This window comes from Cervus elaphus, chromosome X, assembly GCF_910594005.1.
Source record: "Cervus elaphus chromosome X, mCerEla1.1, whole genome shotgun sequence".
NCBI lineage: Eukaryota > Metazoa > Chordata > Mammalia > Artiodactyla > Cervidae > Cervus > Cervus elaphus.
In genome coordinates, this window is record NC_057848.1 from 133,922,310 (window position 1) to 133,937,698 (window position 15,389).

Here is a 15,389-nt window from a genome sequence, read left to right on the forward strand (position 1 = left end):
TTTTAAGCACATGCTCTTCTTTCAGAACATTTTAACAGCTCAGAAGATAAATATTATAAAGATCATCGAACTGATCACCTGTATCTTTATTAATATCTAATTAACAAGCTAAATGAATTATAGTCCTTCAATACTGATTAAGAATGACCTGGAGTTGTTTTAAATGCAAGTCCCTAGAAATAAATGATACTTACCAAACTCATCCTAATGAAGAATGAGAAGGAAGACAAGTAGTTCTCACAGTAATTGGCTTTATTATAATTTACTGCTGATAGTTGTTGATAATACCTCAAATATAGTGTTGAATTTTGTTTAAATTTGGTATTCAGCTGGCCAGGATGGTTTAATATATTTATTACACTTTCAGAACTCAAAATTCTTTGGGAAATATACTACTAAAATCATTAATTTGTAAATGCTTAATGTAGTTAAGGGGCTTCCCTGGTGGCTCAGTGGTAAAGCATCTGCCTGCCAATGCAAGAGGTACAGGTTTGATCTTTGGGTCAGGAAGATCCCTTGGAAAAGGAAATGGCAACCCACTCCAGTATTCTTGCCTGGGAAATCCCAAGGAGAGAGGAGCCTGGCAGGCTACAGTGCATGGGGTCGCAAAGAGTCAGACACGACTTAGCAACTAAACGACAATAGTGTAGTTGATATTGATTTCTAACTGATATATTTGCCTATTTAAGAACAAAATTTGCACTAGTCAAATATTCTCAATTAATGGTATGCTGCTGCTTTTTTTCATGCACCTAACAGGTGAGATATTAGGCTGTAAGACTGAATTAAGTGGGCAAGAATTCAAAGAAATTACAAGCTGCTTGCATTTCTCATTGTATGTGAAAAAAAGATAATAAAATGTGCTAGTAAAATGTGTAGAAGATCAAAGAAATAATGAGTTTCCCCTTACCTCAGATTGGTGTGGGGGCCTGTCTAGGCCTCCGGTCATCCTCTAGTTGAGAAGGTCAATTTTCTTGATTTATAGGAAGATGGCCTCATTAAAGCCAGCCTGACCTATATTATTGCCAAAGGCAGCTGGGATCTTTAGTCTTCAAACTGGTTATTAGATAAAGGTGGAGCTCAGCAGCAGCATTTAACTTGGCTGGTATAATCTTTCCAAGATTCTGCTTGGATCCCTTTCTTAAAATACCACATGATCATTAATTTCAGCTCGCCAAGGAAAAAATGTTGAGTCAATAATGACTTTCATTTAGTTATTTTGTTATTAATATTGATTCAAATGAACACATTAATCCTTGTCCTAATTATTTTATGGCTAGATTAGAACATTCTTTATGTGCAGTTGGAGTCTGGGTCAGCTCTGAATTTTAACTATTGAATTTCTAACACAACCTGGAGATTCTTTGGAAACAAGTGAGAATACTTATGTATTTGTCAGTTAAAAATCAGTGTCTAATTTCAAGGCATCCGGTCCCATCACTTCATGGCAAATAGATGGGGAAACAGTGGAAACAGTGGCTGCCTTTATTTTTCTGGGCTCCAAAATCACTGCAGATGGTGATTGCAGCCATGAAATTAAAAGACACTTACTCCTTGGAAGGAAAGTTATGACCAACCTAAACAGCGTATTAAAAAGCAGAGACATTACTTTACCAACAAAGGTCCATCTAGTCAAGTCTATGGTTTTTCCAGTAGACATGTATGGATGTGAGAGTTGGACTATAAAGAAAGCTGAGCACCGAAGAATTGATGCTTTTGAACTGTAGTATTGGAGAAGACTCTTGAGAGTCCCTTGGACTGCAAGGAGATCCAACCAGTCCATCCTAAAGGAGATAAGTCCTGGGTGTTCATTGGAAGGACTGATGCTAAAGCTGAAACTCCAATACTTTGGCCACCTGATGCGAAGAGCTGACTCATTGGAAAAGACCCTGATGCTGGGAGGGATTAGGGGCAGGAGGGGAAGGGGACGACAGAGGATGAGATGGTTGGATGGCATCACCAACTCGATGGACATGGGTTTGGGTGGACTCCGGGAGTTGGTGATAGGGAGGCCTGGCGTACTGTGGTTCATGGGGTCGCAAAGAGTCAGATGCGACTGAGCAACTGAACTGAACTGAACTGAATTTCTGATCATCACTGGTGACAGTGCAGCTGAAATAAAGCTGGTTCTGTAGCAGTCTTGATAGTGGATCACCCAAGTCAGTGTTACAACTGTTATATGATTGGATCTTAACGAAACATATAAAAACTGTGTAGCCCAGGAGCCATTGTAGTATGATGTGGAGAGCACTGGACTTCAGTTATTAGCTCTGCTCCCCCTACTTACTACTTCTGTGATCTCAGCAACTTAAGTATCTCACTGCACAGTTTTTTCCTCTGTTTAGTGAAACTAGACATATTTGCCTCACAGGGTTATTATTAACTATCAAATGAGGACTTATGGAGGAACACTTAAAAATCCCAGATACTGCACTGGATGGTCTAAGATCATTCAATACATTTTGAAGTGTCCACATGGCTGCTATTCAGCAGATGTTAACTACCCTTTGAGTGTTTTGTAGATTAAACAAGATAAAATAATTAAAAGCTACTAAACAAGTAAAGATTAAAGGCAGGAAGAGAAGGGGATGACAGAGGATGAGATGGTTGGATGGCATCGCCGACTCAATGGACATGAGTTTGAGCAAACTCTGGGAGTTGGTGATGGACAGGGAAGCCTGGCATGCTGCAATCCATGGGGTTGCAAAGAGTCAGACATGACTGAGCAACTGAACTGAACTGAACTGAAACCAGTAAAGGTTTTGATTAACAATAGTGAAGAAATTCCAGATTTAGTCATTAAGTGATGGATTTGGGTTACTAAAAGCTGTCGTTTCCTTCTGTGGAAGTGCTTTTTAAAAACACATCTGTTTGGAAATAGACTTACAGACATAGAAGACAAATTTATGGTTACTAAAGCAGATAACAGGGTGCAGGGGGAAGAGATAAATTAGGCGCTTGGGATTAGCAGATACACACTACTATATATAAAATAGATAACAGAGACCAACTGTATAGCACAGGGAACTATATTCAGTATGTTGTAATAGCTTATAATAGAAAAGAATCTGAAAAAGAAATATATATATACACACACACATATACATATATGTATAACTGAATAGCTTTGCTGTATGACTCTAACATAACATAAATTAACTATATTTCAACTTTTTAAAAATGTGTTTGAGTTTAGATTCTTTTTGGAATGACTGAATGACTTTACAGATGGCTGTGTAAGATATGCAGACGAACTCACCGTTGAGAGAGGATAAGAATTAAATCAAGTCAATCTATCCTGAGCTGCACCATTCCAGTTTGTTAGCCACTAGCCACATGCGGCTACTGAGCACTTGAAATGTGACTGCTCCTAATTGCGATGTCCTATAAGAATAAAACACACTGGATCTTAAAGACTTAGTACACGAAGAGAATGTAACATATTTCATTAGTACTTTTTAATGTGACTATATGTTGAAATAATAATACTTTGGATGTATTGGATTGCATAGACTATGTTAAATTTCACCTGCTTCTTTTTAATGTGGCCACTGAAAAAATCTTAACTGTGTGTGAAGTTTGCATTGTATTTCTTTTGAATGATGCTGAACTAAAACCTTACTGAATGATTCTGAGAAAGCTAACTCTTAAATTTGATCTTTAAAGCTCAGACATTGAGAATGAGATTGCCACTCCATTGCTAAGAATGTCAGAGAGCATTCCTTTCTTCAGTCACATTGGTAAATACCCAACTTATTTTTGACCCATGGTCAAATTAACTTGCTCCAAAAGCAGCTTCTCACTTTTAAAAGGTGGTATGAAAAATTCTCCTTTTCCAAGAACAACTAATAGTATTATAAAAATGAATGCTACATACTTTTCAGGAAAATTCTTCTTAAAACAAACCACCTGAAACAGGTTTCCTAAATAACTCTCCCTTATTTGAGGGGCAGACTGAAAAGTAGACCCTGGAGGACATAGTTGTTCTACTATTATTGGATAGCCTGAACTTATTATGCCATATAGTGGGTTGATTCAGTTTAAGTGTGTTTCTGCAGTTTTGGTCAGAATATCAAATATTACTTCCCATATTACTAGTGACCCCTTTTAAAAGAAAATAACTTGATAAAATATAGGCACATAATTAAACATAGGGACACTAAACATAGAAGTAGATTCTTCCTTAAATCTTTAAAAATTTCCCTGCAAAATGAGAAAATACAAGGCAGAGTGGAGGAGTTCCCAGTCACTAAAGATAAAGTAGATCTTCAAAACACCATGGTAACCCTGGGTCAGGTCACTCAAAGGAATGTTCTAAGCTAGTATCTCTAAGCAGTCAGATAATTACAATTTCAAATCATATTATTATCACCTACTTTCAAATTCCTTCCTACTCTACTTCATGAGCTGATTTGTAGGAAAATACTCCTTTTAGTTTGCTATATCAGCAAGGAATTAATAGCAGTTAGTCTTTAATTCACACTCACATCTAAACACATATTTTGAGCTTAACTTCTTGGAATCTATAGCTTGAATGCATAGATGGTGCCTTTGTGTTTTGAAACTGATTTTTCTTTTTGGGCTATTTAATACACCCATTTAATCAATACTTGAATTATGGAAAATGGTGCCTCAGTTATCCTAGATATAAGCCATATTTTGCATCATTGCCCTTATAATTTCAATATGTTTTTATGTTGTTAGTCTTGTGCTGCTCAATCATTGTTTGGATTTTAGTCCCTGAAATGTCAGAAGATAGCGCTAAGTTGTGTCCGACTCTTGCAGTCCCATGAACTGTAGCCTGCCAGGCTCCTCTGTCCATGGGATTCTCCAGGCAAGAATACTGGAGTAGGTTGCCATTTCCTTCTCCAGTGGAATGCCATTTCACTTCCCAACCCAGGAACTGAACCCAGGTCTCCCACATTGCAGGCAGATGTTTTATTGACAGGTCCAGTGACATTTAAAGTGTTTTAATCTTTGAAGGCAGGATCCCCAGCAAACCTGCCTTTATTTTTGAGGGTGGATTAGAAGAGACTAGACCATAAGCATGTCCAGCCATATACCAAGGAGACGTGTGTGTCAAATGCAGAGGTCTTTAGAGCATCCGTTTCTACTATGATCTTTCAGTATAACAAATGTAGCACATGTCAAATGCTGAATACGGAGGTTGAAACACGTTGCAGTTACATGAAAGGGGCAACATTTAAAGTAAATGGAAAACAGGAGAAAAGACCCATTTTTGTTGTGGCAAACACTAAGTCTCCATTTACTTCTTGACTCTGATGTCAGAGCATTGAATAGAATCAGACTTTGATCAGAATAGAAAGAAATGGAAAGAGAAACTAAGGTGAAAGCAGAAGGTATGAAAAGGGTCACTTCTAATAAAATGAGAAGCTAGAGATAAACATTAAAACCAGTACTAAAAAAAAAAAAAAAAAAAACAGTACTAGAACTCCTAAGCTTTTTGTAGAATCAGAAGGCAGAATAATCTTACAGGGAGAGAAAAAAGTCTGCAGGCATCTGATTTATATTGTCTGGCTTCAGCCTGGTCCTCTAGTGCACTTATCAAAAGTCTTCCTCGTAGTTATGACTCCCCAGCACAAAAGCCACACCTTATTCACACCTGTACTCTCCTGGAGATAGAGACCATGTTTCATGTGCATCTCATCTCTTTCTCCACAATGAAGACCGAACCACCTTAACCCCTTCAGCCCCACACTGTTGCACTCCACACAGTCCTTTCCCATCTGTTTTCTCATTAGAATCTTGCCACTGCCCTCTGAAGTTGTAGACCATGCAGGTCCTGCATCATGTCACTGTCCCCGTTTCATTTGCCACAAGGAAAGCATTTGTAGAGGTTAGCAGTCAGCTGGCAATAGTAGTGACAGAGGCTGGACCGGCACCAAGTTTTCTGACTCCAGATCCTAAGGGATTTTCATCACTGACACTTACAAACACAGTGTTCTCTTTAAAACAACAGCAAAAACGGACAAAAAATAATCAAACTTTCTTTGACCCTGCTATTCCTTTCCTACTACCAGGATCATGTCTAAATCCAGCCTGGCATCCTGGAAGGACTGACTTTGGAGTTAGGCCAGGGATCAAAACCAACCCCTTGTAATTGCTATATGATCCTGAACAGGTTTCAAAGTCTCAGTTTCCTCATCTGTAAAATACTTATCTCGCAGGCTTGTTGGGACATTAAATGACAACAATCATATTGAGTACTTAGACCAGTGAGAGAGGTGATCAGTCTAAATTTGTTATATCATCATTGTCTGCATCCTGAGTTTGAATCTGACCTCTCCACGGAATGTGATCTTAGAACATTTATGGCCTTTTCCTGGTTGAATCTTTCTTACAGCCTTTTCTCAGCCTTCTCTTAAGTTTTGTTCTTGTTTAGTCGGTAATTGGTGTCTGACTCTTTGCAACCCCATGGACTGTAGTCTGCCAGGCTCCTCTGTCCATGGGATTTCCCAGGAAAGAAAATTGAAGTAGGTTGCCATTTCATTCTCCAGGGTATCTTCCCAACCTATGGATCGAACCCGCATCTGCAGCCTTGGCAGGTGGCACCAGGGAGCTCCCTTCTCTTACTACTTATGCCTTAATTCCCCCATTTTCTTGACTTTCTTAATATTGTATTATTGATTCTTACTTTTCTGATGGTTTTTCTTTTGTCTTCTTTACTGACTTCTTTTCCTTATTTATACCTTCTGTGAATCCTCTAAGGTTCCTTCTGCAGCCATTGCTCTTGTTGCTAAGACTAAGTTGAGTTAACAAATCAGCGAGGAGATAATGTTATCTCTCTGCTTTGTGCAGTATATCCTTAACCTTGGTTCTTTTACCTGTCTCCCTTCTACTTCCAAATATAAAAATGCCACATTGGATTTTATTCATCTCCAAGCAGGTGAAACTCCAGCGCTGTTAACACAGGAAGGCTTTAATTATCTTGTTCCATGTAGACATGACTAGTGACACTTACACCCAAACTATTTTTGTGTGATGGTGATGATCACGACGATGAGGATATTAACACTTTTATTTTTCAAATAGTATTATGTAACTTACACAGTAGTCTTTCCTACATTATCTGAATTTGTTTTTCAAAATAACACTGTGAAGATAGTGTCTTGAATTATCCAACACATTTTATAGATGATGTAAAATAAGTTCTAACTTTGATGTTGAGAGTAGTGCCTTTCTGTTTACCTTTACTGTTTTGTTTCTTTGCCTTCTATTCCGTGTAACTTCCCTAAGTGTGTCTATAAATGCTAGATTTTAGGCTAAGGAATAAACATCATATCCTTAGGCAATTTAGGGAAACCTCAGAAAAAGAAGTAAAATTCAAGACAGCAAATTGAGTTGTTTATTAGCTGATCAAGAAAGAGTTATACATTTTGAAACCTGTTTACAAGAGTTTGGGTTAAGTATTTTGTTGTGTTATTTACATTTCTTAGTAATAGCTGACTTGTATATTGCTTTAAGCTGGCAAGAATATTAATAAGTTATATTGTCAAAGATGTCAAAGGGCAAAAAGTTAAGCTTTGTTTGAATGGGGGATTTCATCTCTATAGTTAGAGAAGTCTTCATGTTACCATAGATCCCATCCATTCATTCATCATTCACTCGAATTGTCTTTTGAATTCTACCTAACAAGGTGTTCTGTGTTTGTTTTTCAGATCTAAAGCGGGAAGCCAGTATCTGTCATATGCTGAAACATCCCCACATTGTAGAATTATTGGAGACATATAGCTCAGATGGAATGCTTTACATGGTTTTTGAATTGTGAGTTTGCATTTTATTTTCTTAAGCGTTAGCTTTAGACAATGTTCATCTTAGATAATGCTGACACTTTTAAAATTTCAAAATAGTTGTGAAGACATCTGTTCAGAACGACCTGAAGTAATAAGAATAAAAGGAACCTCTCCCTGTAAGGTTCACAGTGGTTAAGGGCATGTTTGGTTACCCTCACATTTTTAGCATACTTTAGAGAAGTAGAAAGCGGAGGAGATAGAGTTCAGAAGAATAGGAGGTCCCAAAAGATACGATTCTGACTACAGGAGTCTTAGTGAAAAGGGCTGGGTTGAGAGTAGAGGCCTCCATGTCGCAAGCCTCTCTATGGTGGTTAAGTAGCTCAGTCATGTCCAGTTCTTTGCCACCTCATGGACTGTAACCTGCCAGGCTCCTCTGTCCATGGGATTCTCCAGGCATTAGAATACTGGACTGGGTTGCCATTTCCTTCTCCAGGGGAATCTTCCTGACCCAGGGTTCGAACCCAGGTCTCCTGCATTGCAAGCAGATTCTTTACCAGCTGAGCCATGAGGGAAGCCCCGAGCAAGCCTCTCTAAGCAACTAAAAACAAGTACTAACAGACTTCCTCTTTTAATGCAATCACCATATTGGCAAGGAATATTCTGTAGATAACAGTAAGTCTTGATTTGAGGAAGCCACTCAACATGTTTCTCACAAAAATTTTGTTGGTAAGATGGAGAAATGTGGCCTCAGGGTAGTACAATTGGGTAGTTTCATAGCTGATCGGATGATTGTGTCCAAAGAGACTGTATCAAGCTTTATGGGGTGACATACTATTCAAAATTTTAATCAGTGATTTTGATTAGGGTTTCTCACAAGGTAGTAATCCAGGCATTTTCCAGGGCCAAAGTCACTTTAAGGCTCTGTTGGGGATGGATCTGCTTCCAAGCTCACTCACATGGTTGTTGGAAGCACGCTATCAGACTGAGGGCCTGAGTTTCTCATGAGCTGTTGGCCCAAGGCCTCCCTAGGTTCCTTATCACTGGGTTTCTCCCTAGAGCAGCTCCATGGCAGCTGGCTTCATCAGGGTCAGTCAGCAAGCAAGACCACAACAGTAGGAAGCAGACAGAAATCAGTCTTGTAACTTGCTCTCTGAAATCACACACCATCACTTCTGCCATATTCTATTAGTTAGAAATAACTCACTAGATCCAGTCCACACCCAACAGGAGAGGATTACATCAAGTTGTAAAGACCTGGAGGTGGTGATCACTGGAAGCTTTGTCAGAAGCTGCCCTCTCCAGGGGGCTAGCTAATAAAGTGAATATCTAGGCCAAATTTTAAACTATTTTACAAGGTCGTAGCAAAGGATCTAAAACAAAGAAGGTGAAATTTAAGACCAATTAATATAAACTCATTCATTCACGTATATAAGTGCTAGATCACTGTAAATTTAGGTGTAAATGCTTATGTGAAAAAGATGTCAGCAGTTTAGTTAGTTGTTGCAACAGCTTTAAAAGCCCTGGATGGAACCTTTGGGTACATTAAGTAGAAGTGTGTGGTGTGCAGAACCAAGCCCCAGCCCCATCGTGTTATATCAGTATATTGCCCATTCTCCCTAGAGGGTTCCTAATAAGCAAGACACTGGCATGCTTCCAGAATGGGATCGCCTGAGTGGGAAAGAGCCTAGAAATTCCATCATAATGACACAGCCTGCAAAGTTTTTGTTGGCAAACCTGCTAAAAGATGTTTGAAAACTAGATGCTTCCAGACATAGCTTTCAGTTGTTAAAAACTTATTGTGAGGATGAAATTTTTAGTCATTTGCATGTTTTTAAAAATGCGTTCTCTTCAAAACTCTAGCACCATACCTTTAGCTCATTCAGTGTATGGAAAATGTCTGCTCTGTGACCTAAATGGCAGAGCTAGCCATCATCGTCAGACTCATCAGCCAAATCAGGCTCACTTTCTCTCAAAAAAACAAATCAGACTTCATTTTTCAAATAAAATTAAAGTGTTGATAGACATCACCATGACAGTTATTTTACTATTGATGTCTAATTCTAAATTAGATAAGGCTTTGCCGTGAATATATTGTCTGGATGAAATAAGGTGGCTCTCCCCGTCCTTTCCAAAGCTGTTTTGCTCTCACAGATCACAAGCTTTGCATTCCCCAGTTGTCTCTTTGAAGTTAGGCAGGCTTTTCAGCCCAGACGAGTGGTTGGTCTTTGAGATGGGTTCTTCTGAGTGGAGATACAAAAGGAAAATCAGCAGACCACAGGCTTGTTTTCAGACAGACCCAATCATGGCAAATGTAGCTATGGCTTAAATGCCTTTAAAATATCCTGATATGTGTGTCCCCTGAAAAGGGTTTGAGTACACCCAGAAATACCTAAGTCCCACTTTGAGGACCACTTGGCCTGGAAGAGCTATTGAAAAGACTAGGAAAATTTAGTTACCCAGGAATCTATTCATTTTTCTTTTACTGCTAAAAGAGTCCCCAGATCATAAGCCCATAGTGGATCATAATGGATGTCTTTAGTGCTTTGAAAGATCATCAAGTGTAAGAGGATTCTGTGTTTATTCAGTGTAGGGTGAGGAATTGTAACTAGAATCAACAGGTGGCAGGTAGATTTCACCTGTAAGCAAGGGAGCCCTCTTTGATGATTAGAACTAATTGCATGAATGAAGCGGCTGTTTCACTGAGTCTGCCATTCCTCACTAGAAATGCTCAAGCTAAACCTGGATCCATCCAGGTGTCCTGAAGAAAAGGTTTTAATTTTGGACTACAGAGGGGCTTTAATGTCCCTTCCAATTTTAACATATTATAATTCTTTTTATTTTATTCTTTATTCAAGAAATTTGTTTCTGTCCATACTTTTTTATTCATTAAGAAAACTAGACAACAGATTTTGCCATATACTATAAAGTAGCAAGCACAGAAAGCAAAATTGTAAAATTCACCTAAATTTCACATTTGCTATCTGTTTCAAAGGGGTCTAAACGACAGTATAGTACAGAGAAGATGGTCCTTCATGTCATAAAACTTGGGTTAGTATCCCGCCTCCATCATTTTTACTAATTCTGTGACTTTGACCAAGTCTTTTAACTTTAAAATCTTCATAAGATTATGAAAACTAGATGAGAGATCAGTGTTCATTCACCTTAAAAGATGGTGACTTGCTCTACAATGATAAAGTATTGTTTCCAGTGAATTTAACAGGTTAGTTTTAGTTTCACAATGTTGAATTATATGGGATTTTATATAGCTAAATTTTGTGTGATTCAGTTGTGATTAGATGGCTATATATCAAGAACAAGACCTCATTGAAGTTACATAGTTACCAGCCACATAATCTCACTGTTAACCCAAATAGCTAGAACATAGCTTCCTAGTTTTTAACCTTTTATTTTGGAAGTTTTCAAATGGAAAGGAAATAATATAAGGAACCTCTGTAGGCCTGTCACTGAGCTTCAGTAGTTATCAATATTTTGCCATTCTTATTCTGTCTATCCTTTACTGTTGTCTTTTTTTTCTTGGCAATTTCTAAATATCATTTCACCTATAAATACTCTGTATTTATAGATAAAGACTCTGTGTGTGTCTCTGTGTATGTATAAAATACTATTATCATATCTAGCAGAATCAACAACTCCTTAGTATCATGTCATATTCAGTTAATGTTGCTTTCCTTGATCGAACATGAATTTTTAAAGGACCTGTTTCTCAATTTAGAATTGTTCTGTTAGCCCTAGGGATCTGGAAGTAGATTATAAATTCATAGTTAAAATAACAGTAATTTCTCAGAAGGGCTAGAGACAAAACAGAAATATAAAATTGTTCTTTTGTATCATTCTTTTTTTATAAATTCACCTCAACAGTCTTCTTTGCCCTGTTTTTTGCATTCCCTTTGATCCCCTCAGTTTAAAACAAATGAACAAACCCAAACCATTCATTACTATAAGATTTAAAGTCCTGTGGATCAAAGAGCGAAGCATAAGCTTGTGCGTGCCTCCCCCTACTGGCTATGTAAGAGATTGCTCACATAGCTGTTATGTGTTATAGACAGGGCTACACTAGAATTTTTCTGGCAATAGATCTGATGACCCGTAGTATTCAGGGTCTCTTTGCTCAGGTTATGGGTTATCTAGATCCTTTCCAGTTTTCTGACATGACACTGATGCAGAGTAGGCAAAGAGAAAGCAAATGAAATAAGGTCAGTTGACTTTGCTATTTGTTGGCTGCTTGGAAATAGCTCTGATAATTTTGATGGAGAAAAGGCTAGACCAAGCAAATATATTTGGGTCACTGGTGACTTTCTGAGTATGGTATCCATATCTTTCTTTGCCACAGACTATCTATAACCAGTTCTCCCCTTTTTTCCCCTAAACTGAAGTCACAACATTACATGGCTCAATCTTGTTGCTTATCAAGTTAGCAAATCCTTAGAACTAGTTGATATAAATGATTTATTTATAAGCCTGAAGCATACTCGAATACAGAGACAGAACCAGAATTTTACTGCTGGAAAAGATTAGAGCAGTAGATTTCAAACTTTAGCACTGGAAAATCCTGAGTAGAGCTTGTTAAACCAGGATGTATCAGGCCCCAGCCCCCAGATATTCAGTGTTAACAAATGTGGGTCCTGAAGTGAGAGGTCAAGAGATGATTGACTTTTAAAGTAAGGGTAATACTATTCAGAGACCATGTTGTCATTATCCCCAACACACACAGTAGTTTGTTAGAAATCTGCATGTGTTTACACTATATCCATGGGTTCCAGATTACAGTTAAGTTAGAACTTGCCTGTGGCAATTTGCAATTGTTTTCAGCAATATAAACATTTTAGAACATAGGTTCAATTTTGAAGACAGGGCTGTGTCATGTCACCCTCCCACCTCAAAATTAATATGTATATTATGGCTGAGTCCCTTCGCTGTTCACCTGAAACTATCACAACATTGTTAATCGGTTATATCCCAATATAAAATAAAAAGTTAAAAAAATGAGTAAATAAATATTGTCCCTTTCCAAAAAAAAATTAAATGTTTATTTCTAAGTCACACATCAGGGCTTATGTTTAGTCGCATCTGATACTTGAGTTAAGCTGTAAATCCTAAATTGGCTGGCCAAGAAATTTTAATTACCTTATTATAGAATGATTACATATACCACAGGGAGACTTACAGTAATTAAAAACGGATTTAAAACACATCTGACATGGAGACAGTAGTTTGTATCTTTTAAAATAATATTAGCAGTTTGTATTTTTGAAACTCACAAAGGAGGTAGACTAAAAGTCCTTTTATTTAATTTTATTGTTAAAATTTTATTTTTAGTCTGGTATTTATGCTCAGAGAAGGGAATGTTTGTGGAAGTCATTTATACTGATAGAGTAGAACTGATTACTACTTACCAGCAAATTTGCCACTTAAGAGAAAACATACTTGTTTCATATCAGGCAAGAAAAATCTGGATGTAACATTTTAATTTATATGAAAATTTGTACATATTTTTATAGCTAGTTTTATCTATTTTGATTTTTTGGTTTTATGTGTAATGATAGAAATTGCTCTTCATTCATTCAGCACATATTTATTGAATGCCTCTTTAAGTGCTGGGTAATAGGAAATGGTTGGGAAATAGTTTGGTCCTAGTAAACATTAGAAACTTGATACTTTTGGTAATTTAATAATCTAAGATACATGAAAGGACCTAGCTGGGTGACTCTGTGTGTGTATGTGTTTGTGTGTGTGGGTGTGTGTGTTTGCTAAGTCACTTCAGTTGTGTCCAACTCTTTGCGATCCCTTGGACTGTAACCCTCTTGTCTCCTCTGTCCATGGGATTCTTCAGGCAATAGTACTGGAGTGGGTTGCATTTCCTTCTCCGGGGAATCTTCCCAACCCAGGGATCAAACCCGGGTCTCCTGCACTGCAGGCAGATTCTTTACCGTTTGAGCCACCAGGGAAGCCCAGGCAACTGTGTAGGTCTTTGGTAAATGCTAGTTAGAAGAAGAAAATGTCTGTGTCATAAACTTTTTAAAATTAAACATCTCTCTCTTTTTTTTATAATGTAATGCTTCTTCATTTTTTTTATTTTTAAAACTTTTTATTTTTTTTTTTCTGTGATACGCTTTTATTGATGTCATTTCGGCAGGGCCAGGACTGTGGCAGGGATAAAAATAAACTTTTTATTTTGTATTAAAGTATACCCGAGTGAGGGGGGATCAGGATGGGGAATACATGTAAACCCATGGCTGATTCATGTCAATGTATGACAAAAACCACTACAATATTGTAAAGTAATTAGCCTCCAACTAATAAAAATAAATGAAAAAAAAAGAAATAAATAAAAAATAAAGTATACCCGATTAGCAAACAATGTTGTGATAGTTTCAGGTAGACAACAAAGGGCCTCAGCCATACATATACACGTATCCATTCTCCCCCAAACCCCCATCCCATCCAGGCTGCACATAACATTTGGAACTCTGTGTGTGTTAGTTGCCCAGTCATGTCCGATTCTTTACCACCCCCTGGACTGTCGCCCACCAGACTTCTCTGCCCATGGGATTTCCCAGACAATAATACTGGAGTGGGTTGCCATTTCCTTCTCCAGGGGATCTTTCCAGCCCAGGGATCGAACCCACATCTCCTGTACTGCAGGCGGACTCTTTACCATCTGAGCCACCAGGGAAGTGCTCAGAGTTAAACATTTTTGTTGACTTAGGTTTACCACTATATTAAATGTTTAGTTGTGTTTTAGTTTTAAGAACTATGTGTCAGGGATCCCCAAGACCACTCCCAAATTTGATGACCTACTAAGAGGACTCCTTCCTGGAGAAGGAAGTGGTAACCCACTCCAGTATTCTTGCCTAGAGAATTCCATGGGCAGTGGAGCCTGGTAACTGCCCATGGGGTTGCAAAGAGTTGGACACGACTGAGCTACCAACACTAAGAGGACTCCTAGGACTCAGCATATAGTCATATTCACAGCTATGATTTATTACTAGCTAAAGGGTATAAAGCACAATCGGCAAAAGGAGAAGGTGCATGGATTGTAGTCCAGGGGCAGCGAGGCACAAGCTTCCAGGGGTCTTCTGCCAGCCAGCAGCTGTGACAACACATGTGAAATGTTGTCCACCAGGGAAGCTCATTAGAGATTCAGCACCTAGGGTTTTTGTCAGGGGCTTGTCATGTAAACACCCTCTGCCTGGTGCATAGCAAATTCCAGACTCTCAGAAAGAAAGCAGGTGTTCAGGATAAATCATATCATTTGCACAAGCAGTTTAGACACAGTGAGCCACTCTTTTCATTTAGGAGGGGCGGAACCCATCCAAGTTCCCATATGCCAATCAAGAGCTGACCTTGGAGGTATGACTTGCAAGCCTTTTGAGAGATAATAGTGAGACCTGCTATGTTAACTCTTTTCTACACAATAATAGAGAACAACATAAGAAGGATTTGAGTTAATAAACTCCTGGATCTGCAAACAAAATATAATTAGCTATAAAAATAATTGCAAAGTTTGGATTGTTTTTTTTAAAAAAAAAAACTATTAACTGTAATTACTGTATCATTTTGACATTTCTTGAGGGAAAAAAATGGAGATGTCCCAATTTGTGTATAAAACAAATC

At 38.1% G+C, this 15,389-nt stretch overlaps 1 protein-coding gene across 8 annotated transcripts in view; it reads left to right on the top strand.

The window, feature by feature from the left end:
- The window catches only part of CASK (calcium/calmodulin dependent serine protein kinase), a 370,356-nt gene that overhangs the window by 128,212 nt on the left and 226,755 nt on the right, over positions 1-15,389 (top strand). For all 8 annotated transcript variants that reach the window (XM_043895774.1, XM_043895776.1, XM_043895778.1 and 5 more), the window contains exon 3: positions 7,680-7,785. In XM_043895774.1, the coding sequence (XP_043751709.1) occupies positions 7,680-7,785 (106 nt within the window). The remainder of the gene's footprint in view (positions 1-7,679; positions 7,786-15,389) is intronic.